Genomic DNA, 18,471 nt, shown 5'->3' on the forward strand with positions numbered 1-18,471 from the left:
GACGGCAGTGAAGCGTGCATTAGAAACAACAGACTGGTTCATGGTGGAGGTTGGACTGCATCAAGATCGGCTCTGAGCCCTTTCCTGTTTGCAGTGGTGATGGACAGGTTGACGAGGTCAGACAGGAGTCTCGATGGACTAGGATGTTTGCGGATTATATTGTGATTTGTGGTAAGAGTAGGGAGTTGTGAAGAGCCTGGAGAGCTGGAGGTACGTGCTGGAGAGAAGGTAAATGAAAGTCAGTAGGAGTAAGACAGAGAACATGTGTTTGAATGTCAATAGAGCAAAGTAATGGAGAGTGTGTTAGAGAAGTGAAGAAAAGAGTGCAGGCAGGGTGGAGTGGGTGGAGAAGAGTGACAGGAGTGATTTGTGATAGAAGTGTATCTGCAAGCGTGAAAGGGAAAGTTTATAGGACTGTGGTGAAACCTGCGATGTTGTATGGTTTCGAGACAGTGGCATTGAGTAAAAGACAGGAGGTGGAGCTGGAGGTAGCAGAGCTGAAGATGAGGTTTTCGTTGGGAGTGTTGATGATGGACAGATTCAGAAATGAGTTTATTAGAGGGACGGCGCATGTAGAAAGTTTTGGAGACAAAGTGAGAGAGGCCCGATTGAGATGGTTTGGACATGTGCAGAGGAGGAACATGGGGTATATCGGTAGGAGAATGCTGAGGATAGAGCCCCTACAAAGGAGGAAAAGAAGAAGGCCAAGGAGGAAGTTTATGGATGTGGTGAGGGAAGACATGCAGGTAGTTGGGTTGAAAGAGACAGATGTAGAGGACAGGGGGGTATGGAGAAGGATGATCCACTGTGGTGACCCCTAATGGGAGAAGCCAAAAGAAGAAGATGAAGATGAAGAAGAAGAAGAGATGTGTAGCAGCATGAAATTGAATTTTTAACAGCAGTGAAAAACAGATGGCAGAAAACTCTTAGCTTGCTTCCCCAGCATGCCACAGCATACAGGAGAACACTGGCCACAACAGACTCATTAAACATCCTCAGTATCGTCCAGCAGATGTAGAGGGACCTCAGCCTCCGCAAAAGGTAGAAGTGGCTCTCCCTTCCTGTAGAATACCCCAGTGTTTAGTATACACTAAGAATTCTAACTAAGCTAAGCTACAAACCCGATTCTAAAAAAGTTGGGACACTGTACAAATTGTGAATAAAAAAGGAATGCAATAAATTACAAATCTCATAAACTTAAAATATTTTTTTTTTTTACAATAGAACATAGATAAAACATCAAATGTTGAAAGTGAGACATTTTGAAATGTCTTGCCAAATACTGGCTCATTTTGGATTTCATGAGAGCTACACATTCCAAAAAAGTTTGGACAGAAAGCAATAAGAGGCTGAAAAGTTAAATGTACATATTAGGAACAGCTGGAGGACCAATTTGCAACTTATTAGGTCAATTGGCAACATGATTGGGTATAAAAAGAGCCTCTCAGAGTGGCAGTGTCTCTCAGAAGTCAAGATGGGCAGAGGATCACCAATTCCCCCAATGCTGTGGCAAAAAATAGTGGAGCAATATCAGAAAGGAGTTTTTCAGAAAAAAATAGCAAAAAGTTTGAAGTTATCATCATCTACAGTGCATAATATCATCCAAAGATTCAGAGAATCTGGAACAATCTCTGTGCGTAAGGGTTAAGGCCGGAAAACCATACTGGATGCTCGTGATCTTCGGGCCCTTAGACAGCACTGCATCACATACAGGAATGCTTCTGTAAAGGAAATCACAACGTGGGCTCAGGAATACTTCCAGAAAACGTTGTTGGTGAACACAATTTAAACATGATCCAGAAGCGCAGGCATTTTCTCTGGGCCAAGGCTCATTTAAAATAGACTGTGGCGAAGTGGAAAACTGTTCTGTTCAAACTAATCAAAATTTGAAGTTCTTTTTGGAAAACTGGGACGCCATGTCATTCGGACTAAAGAGGATAAGGACAACCCAAGTTGTTATCAGCGCTCAGTTCAGAAGCCTGTGTAACCTCCTGCTCAGGTTAAAGTAAATAATACCTAATTTAAGTATTAAGAAATTAAAGCTGGGCTAGTATCAGAAGCTCTAGATACGACTATGGAGCCTGAAATAGTAAACGGTCATCAGAGAACAGACAACACAAAACAGGTGAATTTGAAAAAATGTATTATACAAAATAAATTGGCAGTCATTTACATTCCCTGCCTACCTAAGAAGGCTTCCTGAGTGCACAGCGCACAATAAACTCGAAATGAAAAACTCAAATGAAGAAAGTCCATGGAAGTTGTTGATATGTGTGTGTTTCGTAGAGTATGGTCTTTTCACTACCCGGGTAGGTTTGCATATGTTCTTATCTGTATCACAAATTAAGGCACAGGATGACGCTGGTTCCAAAGATGTCACAGCTGGCCACACCGGGCTATTGATCCGTTCACTTCTGCGGTTGGCTCGCCACTGACCGCTAGGGTTAGATTCAGATGGTCTATCCCTTTCTAAAAAACCAATCTATACATACAGTACAGAATACATTCATTACAATTGCCTCATTTCTGTTCAAATCTAATCAACTTTTCTCCATTCAAATGTCAAATCAAATATTACCAATTGTAAAGGTTATAAATATTCTGATCATTATGCAAATGAATAGGCACACATCACAACACATAACATAAGTCAGTTCCAATGAACAACAATCACTCATGTACTTCCATCTTCTTCTTCTTCTTCTTCTTCTTTCGGCTGCTCCCATTAGGGGTCGCCACAGCGAATCATCCGTCTCCATACCACCCTGTCCTCTACATCTGCCTCTTTTACACCAACTACCTGCATGTCTTCCTTAACCACATCCATGAACCTCTTCCTTGGCCTTCCTCTTTTCCTCCTACCTGGTGGCTCCATCCTCAGCATTCTCCTACCAATATAATTCATGTCCCTCCTCTGCACATGTCCAAACCATCTCAATCTCGCCTCCCTCACCTTGTCAGCAAACATCCTACATGCGCTGTCCCTCTAATAAACTTATTTCTAATTCTGTCCATCCTCGTCACTCCCAACGAAAACCTCCTTCATCTTCAGCTCTGCTACCTCCAGCTCCTCCTCCTGTCTTCTACTCAATGCCACTGTCTCTAATCCATAGAACATCGCAGGTCTCACCACAGTCCTATAAACTTTTCCTTTCATTTTTGCAGATACCCTTCTATCACAACTCATTCCTGTCATTCTTCTCCACCCATTCCACCCTGCCTGGACTCTTTTCTTTACTTCTCTAACACACTCTCCATTACTTTGCACTGTTGACCCCAGGTACCTGAATTCCTCCACCTTCTCCAGTTCTACTCCCTGCAACCGCACCACTCCACTGCCCTCCCTCTCATTCACACACGTATTCTGTCTTACTCCTACTGAGTTTCATTTCCCTTCTCTCCAGCGCATATCTCCACCTCTCCAGGCTCTTCTCAACCTGCTCCCTACTCTCACAACAAATTACAATATCATCTGCAAACATCATAGTCCAGGGAGACTCCTGTCTGACCTCGTCCGTCAACCTGTCCATCACCACTGCAAACAGGAAAGGGCTCAGGGCCTATCCTTGATGCAGTCCAACCTTCACCATGAACCAGTCTGTCGTACCTACTGCACACTTCACTGCCGTCACACTGTCCTCATACATGTCCTGCACCACCCTCACATACTTCTCTGACACACCTGACTTCCTCATACAGTACCACAGCTCCTCTCTCAGCACCCTGTCGTACGCTTTCTCTAAATCCACAAATACACAATGCAATTCCTTCTGTCCTTCTCTATACTTCTCCATCCACATTCTCAAAGCAAATAACGCATCTGTGGTGCTCTTCCTCGGCATGAAACCATACTGTTGCTCACAGATGGTCACCTCTTCTCTCAGCCTGGCTTCCACTACTCTTTCCCATAACTTCATGGTGTGACTGATCAACTTAATTCCCCTGTAGTTACTGCAGGTCTGCACATCTCCCTTATGCTTAAAGATCGGTACCAGCACACTCCTTGTCCCTAAAGATTGGTACCAGCACACTTCTCCATGTACTTCCATCTTACAGTACAAAAATAAATCATAGGATTTCAGAAACCTATTCATGAAACCAGATATTAACTTTTTTTTTACTTTTTAAGCCTGTTTTTGCATCCTAATAACATTTTAACCATCACATTTTAACATATTTATTCTTTTTAACAGCTAAGATAAACTTCTGCTTCTCATATACATATCAAACATGTATATTCACAATTAAATGAACTGAATCACCCTTGTTTTAAATACATGTATATTAACTTTTATGTCAACAAAACAGTATAAAGGCACCTTTAGCGGTGTAAACACTAATAAAGGTCTGCTACAGTGGTGTCTAGCTTAGCTGAGCTAGCATAACAAACCAAATAGAACTTGCATTTAAATGTTAACAATTAGCATGCAGCTAGCGCGATTAGCGATCTTTTATGAGCATCTTAAACAACATAAAACAATTTGAATCTACGTCTATATGGTATCAAACAGCTAGAATCAGGTTCATAACTCCGACTGGTTTTAAAAGAACAGTATTTCGCTCCTTAATTAAGCTTGCACAATCAGCATAACACTCATTAGCATTACCATCCTTACCGGATGTCATGCGGCTTAACTCTCTCTCACACAGCTTTTAACCTAATAGACACACAATATTTTAATATATGGTACAAGATTTGAATATTTTTCATACCAGTCCTTGTTTGCTTTTTAGCAACTTCTTCACCGGAGGAAAAGCGTGTTAGTTTTTTTAAGTGAATTACCTGGGGTGTATGGGCCACCCGCAGGCAGAGTAGAGCGTTCCACTCCAGTAACCTTAGGTGGGTTACACCTGCATCTCTAATGGTATGGGGTTGCATGAGTGCATGTGGCATGGGCAGCTTACACATCTGGAAAGGCACTATCAATGCTGAAAGGTATATCCAAGTTCTAGAACAACATATGTGTCAGGGCGCCACCGGCTTCGCCTCTCCCCGGAGCCCCGCCTGCACAGAGCGCTTCTCCATCATACTAACTGCCAACACCTGAACCTCGTTTCACCCGGCCTACTTAAGGCTCTCTGTCTCTCAGGGCGTTGTCCATTATTGCACGTTATGCTAGGAGGACTTTCAGCACTATATCGCATCGTGTTGACCGTGCCTCTTCCAGGCGTACCACGGATATACCTGCTTGTTTAACTCTCATTTATCACCATTGCTATTTTTTCCTTAATAAAAATTTGCTCAACCTTCTACGGCTTCCGCCTCCATTTCTCCCGGCATAACAATATGCTCCCATCCAGACGTCGTCTCTTTCAGGAAAGACCTTGCATTTTCCAACACAACAATGCCAGACCACATACTGCATCAATTACAACATTATGGCTGCGTAGAAGAAGGATCCGGGTACTGAAATGGCCAGCCTGCAGTCCAGATCTCTTACCCATAGAAAACATTTGGCACATCATAAAGAGGAAGATGCAACAAAAAAGACCTAAGACAGTTGAGCAACTAGAAGCCTGTATTAGACAAGAATGGGACAACATTACTATTCCTAAACTTGAGCAACTTGTCTCCTCAGTAACCAGACGTTAGCAGACTGTTATAAAAAGAAGAGGGGACGCCACACAGTGGTAAACATGGCCTTGTCCCAACTTTTTTTGAGATGTGTTGATGCCATGAAATTTAAAATCAACTTATTTTTCCCTTAAAATTATACATTTTCTTAGTTTAAACATTGTCATCTATGTTGTATTCTGAATAAAATATTGAAATTTGAAACTTCCACATCATTGCAGTTGTACAGTGTTGCAACTTTTTTTGAATCGGGTTTGTATATAGTACATAGGAATTATACAAATATGATATATTTTATATTTGATTTAATATCAAGTCAAGTTTATTTCTATAGCGCTTTTCACAACAGACATTGTCTCAAAGCAGCTTTACAGAAATCAACAGTCAAGGTGAATGGTGTGCATTTATCCATGATGAGCAGCCGTGGCGACTGTGGCAGGGAAAAACTCCTAGATGTTATGAGGAAGAAACCTTGAGAGGAACCAGATTCAAAAGAGGGACCCATCCTCATTTGGGTGAAATCAAGAGTGTGATCATAAATTTTCAACAATACAGAACACTGCAGAGTGAGAACTAACATGAGCACTGAAGTATAAGAGTATAAGTAATGTTAAAGCCTTATACAAGTCATTATGGTTATAAAACTAGGAGCTACTGAGCTCAACATTTGTGATCATCACAGGTCCAGCACCAGCTTTTCCATGCCAGAGCCTTTAAACACTCCAGGAGGTCCAATGTCAAAACTCCACACATGTAGTGGGATCCAATTGGCACTGGTATGTCCCTAAATGGTAGGGGATGTTTGCGAGTTCGGCATCTACTTCTTCAAAGGTCCATAATCTTCATGAGGTGGGATGTGACTGGAGCTGGCCAAACCTCAGGGTGTCTCGGGATGGGGAGAGAAAGAGAAGCAGTGGAGAGGAATTAGCGTAGCTGCTGTTCATGATATTAACAGCACAAGTTGATAATGTGCATGTGATCAGATGTTCTGGAGCACAAGGTTATGATGTGAGATGTGTTATGTGTAGGCTTTGCTAAAAAGATATGTTTTTAATCTACACTTAAACTGGGTGAGTGTGTCTGAGCCCCGAACACTGTCAGGAAGACTATTCCAGAGTTTAGGAGCTAAATGTGAAAATGATCTACCGCCTTTAGTGGACTTTGCTATTCCAGGAACTACTAGAAGTCCAGAGTTTTGAGATCTCAGGGAGCGTGACGGATTGTAGCGTGTTAGAAGACTGGATAGATACATTGGAGCCAAACCATTTAGTGTTTTATAAATAAGAAGTAGTAGTTTGTAGTCGATTTGAAACTTAACCGGAAGCCACTGTAGGGACGATAAGATTGGGGTTATATGATCATATTTTCTTAACCTTGTAAACACTCTTGCTGCTGCATTCTGAACTAACTGAAGCTTGTTTATTAATGATGCAGGACATCCACCTAGTAATGCATTAAAATAGTCTATTCTGTAGGTCATGAACGCATGAACGAGCTTCTCTTCATCAGATATAGAACATGTTTCTTAGCTTAAAAATATTTCTACGGTGAAAGAAGGCTGTTTTTGTGACATGGTTGATATGATTTTTGAAAGACAAGTTGCTGTCTAAAATAACTCCCAGGTCTTTTACCGTTGAACTAGTGGTTACAGAACATCCATCTAAATGCAAGTTGAAATGCTGTATACTGGTTTTTGGGCCGATGAGCAAATTCTCCGTCTTATCAGAGTTTAATAGTAAAAAGTTATGGGTCATCCAATCTCTTATTTCTTTAACAAGGTAAATATACATTATATCATTATTACTATATATTAGATCATTTGCAGTAACTATAACATTACATATACAATATATAAGTAAGAGACTACACATTTAAGGTATATACAGAGTGGCTATATCATAGAATAAATTGTATATTGTTGAATGAACTATTACATACACATTGTGTAAACAATCACACATCAAATTATCAACAACAGTGTGACTGCCTTATCTTACCTTACCTTAATTTTACCTTACCTTAACTTACCTTGCCTTGCTTTAGCTTAATTTTACCTTACCTTACCTTACCTTACCTTACCTTACCTTACCTTGCCTTACTTTACCTTACTTTACTTTACCTTAATTTGACCTTACCTTGCTTTTCCTTACCTTAATTTTACCTTACCTTACCTTACCTTGTCTTGCCTTTCCTTATTTTAATTTTACCTTACCTTACCTTACTTTACCTTGCCTTGCGTTACCTTAATTTTACCTTATCTTGCCTTATCTTGCCTTATCTTATCTTATCTTATCTTATCTTATCTTATCTTATCTTATTCAATTCAATTCAATTCAATTCAATTCATTTTTATTTGTATAGCACAATTCATTTTTATGTGTATAGTGCTTTTAACAATGAACATTGACTCAAAGCAGCTTTACACAGATAATGTAGTAATTAAAAGTAAATATGTTCTTTATAAGTAAGTTGGTCCCCGATGAGCAAGTCGGTGGTGACTGTGGAAGGAAAAACTCCCCGAGATGGCATAAGGAAGAAACCTTGAGAGGAACCAGACTCAAGAGGAAACACATCCTCATCTGGGTTGCACCTAATGTTCATTTATAGTGTAGGGTGCCCACAATAGCAGATATACAATGTTGCGTGGTACAGTGATGGTGTTCAGAATTAAACCGTAGTCCTAAGTCAGTGTAGCAGTCTGTTGACATTAACTACAGTCCAATCCATCCTTAAAGTTCCCGTTCTTACTCCGGAATTTCACGGAACAACCCAAGGCGTTAATGAGAAACCGCCCCAAGCTGCACAGAGTGGCCTCCAATCGAAGAGAACAACATCCAAAGGCAGGCCAGGACGAAGTGGGAAGATCCACAGAAGGGAGAGGGGCAGGAACAGTGGAACCTAAGGAGCATGTTTAACTTGACCAAAGACCAAAGAGCATTCTAAAGAGGTTAAAGAATAAGCAAATCAAATGCAGAGATTATGGAAAATGTAGAAAATAGCATCCAAGAGTATGATCAATAATCAGACCGTGGAAACTGCATCACACCACCCAAGCAGTGCCAAGAAAAGAAAAGGCCCTCATTAAAACTTGAAGGAGGCTTGTGAGAGAAGCCAAAGAGAGGCTAACAATCACTTTGAAGGAGCTACAGAGTTCAGTGGCTGGGAGTGGAGTAATAGCCACCAGTCAAACATATCAAGAGCACTGCATAATACTGGCTTGCATGGGAGGGTGGCAAGAAAAGTGGTGTTACTCAAAAAGTATAAAAGCATGAGAGTGACCCAGCTGTGAGGTGTGAAAAGGTTTTGTGGTCAGATAAGACCAACACAGAGTTTTGCCCAAAACACAAATGCGATATGTGTACAAAATCCTTCAACTTCCCATGTCTCAAGGCACACCATCCCTACCGTTAAGCATAGTGGTGGAAGCATCATGCTAAGGGGATGCTTCTCTTTATTAGGGACTAAAAGAAGAATTGATAGGGGAAAAGAGAAATACTGCAAAAGAATGTCTTTAGTCTGTTAAAAAAAACTGAAGCTTAGGAGGAAATTGATCTTTCAGCAAGAAATGTATTCTAAGCACAATGCCAAGATGGTGAACATGACCTTAAAGTGGCCCTGACTGGTTTCAATCCAAATGGGATTTAGGCACTATTTTATTTTTGCAGTCTACAAGTGTCACCCAACCAACCTGAACAACCATGAGCAAACCTTCTAAAAAGAATAGGACAAAATCAGTTTACCACTGTTTGCAAAGTACATACATATTCTAAAAGACCAAAAACTGTAATTGCAGAAAGTACTGGCTCTACCTAATATTTATAAGGTTTTTTTTTTCCATAAAAATATTTCCCTAAAGCAAATCCAATATCACTTTGCAATAACTGACTTTTAGTTACAGTATTTAAAAAAGAATTAACAGAATGAACTGAACAGCAGTTATACAGAAGATTTGTGTACATGCATTTTGTACTTTTGCTTTCCAAACACTGAATTTTATATACATGTGAACTTTCCACTTACAAAGATATCCACTGACAATAAACTGAACTGTACTGAATTGAGTGCAAGCCTGAATCCTGAGGTACATCATTGACTCAGTAGATTGTTTCTGTCACCCAACAATAATCAACCCGTTTTTATGCCACTATAAATCCCAGTATATATATAATTACTGATTATTGACTATTCATGTTCCTTAAAATGAAGAACAATAAAACTGTTGTAACACTAATCTTATTAGCCATATTAATGCCCTATGGGAATTTACTCAGACTGATTACCTCCCGAACGATGGTGAAACTGAAGCAGCTGTGCTTGCTGGTGTTGTGTACGTGGGGGTAAAATGAATACAGTGAACCAATTACCTGTGTTTCGGTCATTGGCCCTCATTAACCTCAGCCTGCTGCATTTTATGGTGATGAATTGCAGATATTATGTTTACCATCTGTTGTGAATACATTGTCTGATGAATTATCTGATGTTTTCTAATCATGAATGGTGACCATGTCATTGCCAAGGGTCTACTTCAGCCACTTCAGACAGGGTTCTAATTCAGTTCATACTCAATGCGCTATATAGGGTTTAATTCATTACTAATTATTATTATTATATTACTTTTTATTATTGGTGTAGACTTTTTTAAGGGTAATTATGCTTGTCTTACAATTCCAAAAACAATATATTTTAAATATCGGAAAACAACCATCGGATATAAAAGTTTTAGAATCTCTACAGTATATATTTTGATTGACCATTTATTCTTTCAAATAAGAGCATATATTTCATTCCTGTCATGCCCAATCTTGCACACAGATGTTGTGCCAGACTGTCCAAACTTGAGCCTTAAAACTAGCAACTGTCTTTTGACATTTAGCATTCCATGGCAAATGTGTAGTGCGATTCATTACTCTTAATGACGAAATAAATAATCCCACAGAAGATCACATCACATACACTGATTTTAATAATGCTCTTTCTCTATGCAATGGAGTCTAAAGCCATACAATAAATGCAACAACTGAATTGAAACAAAAATTACATTAAAATAAACAACATGCTCATCATAAAAAATAGCTTTACAAATAGTATACATTTCTATACATGTTTTTATTCAATGAATCGTGTCCTTGGGCCGATTTTTGATCATAGACTGTATACAATAGCTAATTATTTAAAATGGTATATTAGAAAAACAAACAAACAAACAAACAAAAAAAACCTTGATATACACATGTTGCCCACAATGTGAAATGATATGATGTTGGGAATCATGTTTTATTTTTTTTCTCCGTTCATTATATGTTTCCTCATATTTTCTATTCCTCTGAGAGTACTTTATACAGACTTCAGATGCAGGGACACTAAATAAAAAAAATTGTTTGAAAAATATAAGAAGAAGAAGTCAGACTTTCCAAACCCATCAAAATTTGCCATACAAAAATAGAGTCCATTTTCAATGCTGTGTAACTGAGACAAATCTAACAAAAATTTGGAGTAACTGCAGTTTATCATCCATTAAACATGCTATATGTGGAAATATATGTGTATAAACATATCTGAAGTTTGGATATGGACTCTTCTAACACAAAACATGTGTGCATAAGAAAGAAAGCTACAATGACACAAAAACATAGTAACAAGTCTCACTTGGAGAAAAGTAGATACACGAAGCAGATGCTAGTTAATTTAGTGATATTTCTCAAGACAGATATGGCCAATCCATAGACATGATATGGCAGTACAGTGCTGAAAGTCTTTGGGCTAGTTTTCTGGACTGAACAAACAGAGACTTGTCATTTAGGGGGTAGATGCAGTACTGGTTCATGAAAGCAACCAAATGTTTGTACATCACTGAATTAATGGGGTGTGAACTGTAGAACATTTAAGCAAATATTATCACCATTGCTATGGACGGCACACCTGAGGCGATTATTACGCAGCACTGCGTGAAGCTAAAGAAAAGTATTGAGAATGAGATCATGGGCTAATGCGAAGGATGGAAAAATGGCAAGATAGAGAGATGGAGGGAGGGTGAAATGAGAGAAGGACAAATGGAGAAGTAGAGTTGGAAAGAGAGAGAGAGAGAGAGAGAGAGAGAGAGAGAGAGAGAGAGATGAGTATGACTGCAAACAGACACATGGCAGTGTTTGCCGGAGGGAATCCACAGCCGCTACAGCAGCATCTGCTTCACTCCACTGCAGAATGGAAAAATCGACTGAAAGAAAATCATGAGGTAATGAACAACTAATAAATCTTCTTCAGTCTTACTAACAGCACTGTATTCTCTTTAACACTATATTCCTTTTTTTCCACACGAATGCCACTATATTTACATGGATTATCACACAGATAAAACAAAGCTGAGTTCAGTCAGACATTTAATGGAAATAAAACAAGCTGGAATTTCAAGCTGGAACATTACAAACAGAGAAGATTCTGCCACAACAAATCAGAAAATGTGTGAAACCAGTTCATTTTTATTTTCACTCTATACAAGCAATGTTAAGCTCCATCCTCTGAAAGAATGAATAATTTAAAATGATCAAAAGAAGACCAATAAAACGCTGAGCGATTGATAACGACTGGCCGTGAGAGATTTGTCCATGAGTGCACTATGCTTCACCACTCACCACGACACATCATACGCCTGCTCTCACTGTCTCTCTAAAAGTTATCAGTTCTTTTTTCTTTTCCCCAGTTTTTGAAGCTTTCCCCATAGTTTCATGTCATCCTTCCTTCCTCCTGACACTGCAGTGACAAAGCAGTGTTGATTTCCCATTTGACACAGCCTGGCAAAAGAAAAAAGATTTTGCATACATGTTTTTTTGTAATATTTACAATATTAAATAACCTGTAAAATATTAGATTACAAATGTTAATATGAAGGACAGAAAAAGTTGGAGCCTGGCTAATAAGGCTTGCACATAAATACAGCAGGTTTTATTTACCAAACAATTTGATCATATTGTTTTCATTAAGAAAATCCAATATGGATTTAAAAAAAATCCCATGTGCTCAGAATATATATATACTATTCTGAGCACATGGGATTTATATAATATTCATGGATACAATAATCTTACCTTTAGTTGTCAATGTCAGACACATGGTTCTCTATCTGAAAAATAATAATACAAAAAATTATGAACCCATCTTACTCTTCTATCATTGCACAGACAAGCCTTTTGCCAGGCTAAAAGGAAGGTAGACATCCCTCTTCGGTCCATTTGTTATCTGTGATGACTGTGACCTTGGCAGAGGATGATTGTCTGAGGGACCAGTCTGCTTCTGAAAAATATTATCTTTCATTGGAGAGGGAAGTGTTCATACCACTCGTGATTCATTCAGGCTGCCCTTTAAATGGGCTAATAAATATAACAGAGTATGTGGCTTCACTGAACCACAGATGAACCCCAGGCGAGACAGTCATTATTCCTCTGAAGTAGGAGAGTGAATATGAGATTCAGAGACAGGCAGAGTCACGTCTCTGAGTTTTCCCAACTTTATGCAGCCTGCTGACGCTCAATTAGCCCAAATGAAGGAGTCTAGAAAAAACTCTATTAGTGTTTTCAAAGATATCATCTTTAAAAGCTGTGAAATATGTGATATATTAGACACTAAGTATGTGTGCATGGCTGCTTTCATGGGTACAACATCTGCGTGTTCGCTTAGAAGCTTAGCCGCTCCCTCCCTTGCACACTCTCTGGCTCATTTCCTCCATTTAACGACAGCATCTCCACATCACAGCCACCCTATCTGTTTCTCTTGCTCTCAATGCAGTCGGACTGCACTTTGCACTCGCTTTTAATTACTGTGTGTGGCAAGTGGCATTGATAGACGTGACACATCTCTGACACGGCCCTCAGATCTACAGCCATGAATAATTCCACTGCATTATGCGTTAATAGAGGGGAGGGAGTGAAGCCTCGCTCCTGTCACCTGTGACAAGGCCTGTACTATCTCACTGCCCTCCAAGGAGCCGACCGTACCAGATCAGTGCTGCCCTCCTCGTCGTAGTCGTCCTCTCCACCGTCAGTCATCTCTCCGGCCTCTGCGTCTAGCGTCCCTTCGCCTGCCTCCTCAGCCGAGTTCTCGGCTGTCTCTGACACAGACTCCTCATGTAGCGAGTCACAGTTATCCTCATATTTCCTCTGAGCCTCTGACAGAGATAGAGAGAGATGAAGAAAGAGAGAAGGGCATAGAATGAGAAAAAGCCAAAAGGACAAAAGCTGACAGAGACACAGTGCCATGCTGTCACAAAAAATGAGATATCAATCAAAAAGAGATGAAGGACCCTATGTGCAAAACTGCTAATTAGCCTGTAGAGACATGACATATAAAACTCTGCTTTGTAGAGACTCCATATATTAAAGACCCCTGGGCAACTTTTGCAAAGTCTGATTTCTAGTGCTTGTTCTCGCTTGTTCTTGTTTTGGGAAGTTATGTTGCGGCAATCTGTGCGCCGGGAACGTTCTCCATATTTAGAATATACTTAAGAAGGTGCTTAACTTGATTTGCCAGCTAGTGCATTAGGATTATAAAAATGTTCCGTGTGCATGTGTGAAAATGGCCAAACAATTGCGTGAAGGTGTTTTAGGTGATTCAAACTTAATTTTAGGCAGAATTAAAAAGACTAGGGCTATCGATTATTTTAGTAATAGAGTATTGGACCGATTAGTCCATCGATTAATGGGACTAGTACTTTTTCTTCATTAAAGAGCAATGCTATATAAACAAAAGAAAACAAGACAGGTCTCTTTAAATGAACAAGTAATTTGTTTTCTTTTTAGAAAAATTTAATTCTTGTATTAAAATTTTTTTAAAGTTTTTAGATTGCAATCCGTGAAAACGAAACCAATTTGGTGCATTTAATTGCCATATGATTTCAAAATGCACAACCTTTGTGTGGAAAGTTTATAAATGAGACCTCAGTGAAGTCCAGAGTTTAGCGGGTGGTGACACACAGTGTGGAAACACAGTGCTCCGCTTGTAGTTAAATGGATTAAACAAAGCATCAAGGCAAATTATTTCCCTCGATGCTTTTTTTGTATTCGAATTGCTCAAGTTACTCGAAGAATCGTTTGAGACCAACCAGAGACAATAAAAATCAATTTAAATTACTATAGATATAGTAATTATATATTATATTATATATATATATATATATATATATATATATATATATATATATATATATATATATATATATATATATATATATATTATACTATATTATATACATACATAAGAATGAACATTTAATAGTATTAATATAAACTCCATGTTTGTGTGGTTTGTTTGTGGACACCTAACCCTAAGATTTCTTTTTTTAACATTCCCTTTCACATTTAGTCCCCATTTGCTGTTATAACAACTTCCACTCTTCTGGAAAAATGTTCCACTAGATTTTAGAGTGAGGATGTGGAGATTAGTGCTTGTTCAGTCACAAGCAATCTAAATGCTTGACTGGTTTTCTTTGAAACTCTGGTTTTATATTTAAGTTAATGAGGACTTTACAGATAATGTGTCCAAGGTATAATAGCCAAGCATTCATTTACAGTAGTTACAGTGGTTGCTCAGTGGTTAAGACACTGGGTTACTGACTAGAAGTTCAGGGGGCAGGGTCGTTAACCCTCTGTGCTCCAGGGGCAATGTATCATGGCTGACCCTGAGCTCTTCCGAACAAGCTGGGTTATGTGAAAAAAAGTATTTCACTGTGCTGTAATGTATATCTGACAAATAAAGGCTATTCCATTACAGCTGTCAAGGTGAGGTTTTAATGTTATTGCAATAATAAATAACAATTATACCAAATAAAAAATCATGCATGATTGATAACAGCATTATATAATATAAATGCATTTACTAATAACCTTAGTTACCATTCCACAATATTTTAGTGTATTTACATTGTCAAAAATGTGTTTCAGGGTAAATATATTATGATTCAAACAAACTGTCAGAAACTATCTGGATTTAATAACTGGTTCCCACTCTAAATTATGCAAAAAAAAAAAAAAAAAAAAATAGCTTTTGAACCTTCTGACTAATGAATCATTAGTCATTTAGTTGTTGCCAAACTGAAATTGAATAGTCCTTTTATAATTCTTTTAGTTTTCTCATCATTCAGAGGATTATATAGAAAAATGGCTTCTTCTAAAGTCAAGGTATTCAGCTGATAAAAGGTAAAGTTACATAATATTCATTTTCCTTTCAGTGTGCAATCAGTAATAATTTATGACTATAAATTGAAAGTGTATTCAATTCATTTAGTCCGTATAGCATGTTTAACAATGCACATTGTCACTCCACAGAATAGATTAAAAAAATACATTTTAAATTCAGAAATTTATCCTTCAAAGTTTTTTTCCTAAAGGTTTATCCTTAGGTTCCCTATATTTAGTTTTTTACTGGTGCATCTAATTACCATCAGAGCCATGGACTCTGAACAGATGTGACTTCTGAATTTGAAGTGAGTTTACTAATGAAAAATCTACAAAAAACTCCAATTTCTCACCTAATGGCTCTAGCCCTATATCCAGTCTCTGATCTAATGAGCTGCCTTTAGCAAAATTATTTATATAAATTATAAAATATCTAATTTGCATGTCTTAATTGGCTCTAATACCCAGTGTGGTATCCTAAAATACGTCTGGAACACTTGGAATACTTTTATCTATTCTATAGCATCACTCCATTTCAGGCTAATTTGAAAATTAAATGTAAATAAAGTTCAAGTATTTAATCAGTGTAATTATATCTAAATTTCCTTAAACATTGTGGCCTGTTGCCAAAATAATGTATAATGCATGCATATTAACATATTCTAGTTTATTTCTTTCCATGTATACATTAATATACACGTACTGTCAAAGAAACTCCATTACACCTGCGCTTTTAGGCGGTTATCCACTCAATCATATATGTGGCAGCAGTACAATGCATAAAAGGGACAAACTTACACTTATAAATAACATCTTATTCATTTTTTATCACCAGATTATCTGTGTAAAGCTGCTTTGAGACAATGTTCATTGATAAAAGTGCTATACAAATAAAAATTCATTTAATTGAATACAATCTTATAGAAGAGCCTTTAGTTAAACATCAGAATTTGGGGGAAAATCTGATCTTTCTGACTTTCACGTTAGATGGTTGCCAGATTTTGGTATTAAAGAAAATGCAGATCTTCTGGGATTTTCACACACAACTCTAGAATTTACACCGAATGTGTAAAAAAAAACAAAAAAAACATTGAGTGAGGAACAGTTCTGAGAGTGAAAACACCATGTGAAGAAGAGAGGTCAGAGTAAATGGCTAGATTGATATGAGCTGTAGACTTATAGAAATAGATCTGTTACAGAAAAGAATATATCACCATTTGGATTAGTCTGTGCTCATGATAGCCTCAGATTCTTGGCTAATAGGAGTGGAACCTGAAGTATTGTCAAACTTATAGGCACTAAAATTATACGCTCTTTTATACAACTTTATGTCCTCTTTATCACTGTAACGCTGATTTGAGACAATATACATTGTTTATATGAGCTATACAAATAAAAATGAATTGAAATGTATTTGATATAATGTAACCTTGTGCTGTTGTGGCTCAGCCAGCTCAAGGTTTGATGTCTTGTGCATTCTAAAGAGCTTTTCTGCTCACCATTGCTGTAAAGAGTAATTATCTGATTTACTATAGATTTCCTGTCAGCTCAGAGCAGTCTGGTCATTTTCCTCTGAGCTCACTCATTAACAAGGTGTTTCAGCCTGCAGACCCTGGACTCAAAAGATGTTGTTTTTCACACCATTCGAAATAAACTCCAGAGACTGTTGTATGTGAGCAGCAGTTTCTGAAACTAGAATAATCTATGGATAAATATATATATATAATATATAAATTTGGCACAAGTAGTAAGGTTTTCTTGAAAAATACTTTCTGGATGTATAAGAATGTATAAAGCCATTTGCCTGTTCTGTCATATGTTCTCTGCTTTTGGCTGTTATAAATAAAAAAAAAAGCTCTCTTATATCACCATGTTGTCACATAAGCAGCATTATGACAGAGAGCTTGGGCCTGATATCTCCTGGCCTGTCAGAGAGATTGATAGTTTATATGTGATCTTCATTCATTCCCCTACTCCCTGAGCAACTCCTGTTTGTCTCTGGTAGGTCCCCAACTCCCCGCATTACCCGCCTCGGCTCTATGCTGCTTCTCTATCTTCTCCAGGCGGCCCAGGAGAGAGTCGATCTTCAGCTTGATCTGAGTCAGCTCACGCTTGATTGTCTGGAGCTGATCTGTCTTGACTGCACATGTAAAAGAAAGACACAAGCACCACAAAACATTTTGAATCATGGGATTGAAATCTAGTCCTAATTTTTTTATCTTTTTTTTATATATTCATCAAAGAATCCAGGCTACAAAATGAACACACATTTAGAATCTCCCTCTGTAGCAGTTTTTTAATCAGCTCTTATTCTATTTTCTTCATAAACTTCAGTTGTAGCTCTTAATCAGCACTGGCCTAGCTGAGAAAAAAAAAAAAACAAGCTAAAGTTTTATTACTTTAGAGCAATACCTCTGACAGTCTTCTAGAAACAGATTGCTCAATGAAACAGATCATATTTGATTAGTGAATAGTTTTTACACAATACAGAATGAGTCTGGTTTACCGTATCGATTCTGAAGAGGTAAAGACTATATAAATTGTTCTTTGCAATTAGTTGTTCCCACAATATTGACTTTGATTTTTATAAATCTACTCCCTGAATTGAGGGCTACAGAACTCTAGACACCTAGATTAATAAAAAAATATAATTTAGAAGCATGCTGAATAGCTAACTGAAGCAAATTCAAAAACATAATTTAGTTTTTATTCAGCAGTGGGCAGAAATTGGCC

At 38.0% G+C, this 18,471-nt stretch overlaps 1 protein-coding gene across 4 annotated transcripts in view; it reads right to left on the reverse strand.

Moving 5' to 3' along the window:
- Positions 1-10,515: 10,515 nt before the first annotated feature.
- The window catches only part of LOC124384493 (RNA-binding Raly-like protein), a 201,146-nt gene continuing 193,190 nt past the window's right edge, over positions 10,516-18,471 (reverse strand). For all 4 annotated transcript variants that reach the window (XM_046847402.1, XM_046847403.1, XM_046847401.1 and 1 more), the window contains 4 exons: positions 17,765-17,878; positions 13,564-13,733; positions 12,658-12,692; positions 10,516-12,363 (listed from right to left, as the gene is read on the reverse strand). In XM_046847402.1, coding sequence (XP_046703358.1) covers positions 12,660-12,692; positions 13,564-13,733; positions 17,765-17,878 — 317 coding nt within the window. In that variant the 3' untranslated portion in view covers positions 10,516-12,363; positions 12,658-12,659. The remainder of the gene's footprint in view (positions 12,364-12,657; positions 12,693-13,563; positions 13,734-17,764; positions 17,879-18,471) is intronic.

Source organism: Silurus meridionalis, chromosome 4 (assembly GCF_014805685.1).
Source record: "Silurus meridionalis isolate SWU-2019-XX chromosome 4, ASM1480568v1, whole genome shotgun sequence".
NCBI classification, from domain to species: Eukaryota; Metazoa; Chordata; class Actinopteri; order Siluriformes; family Siluridae; genus Silurus; species Silurus meridionalis.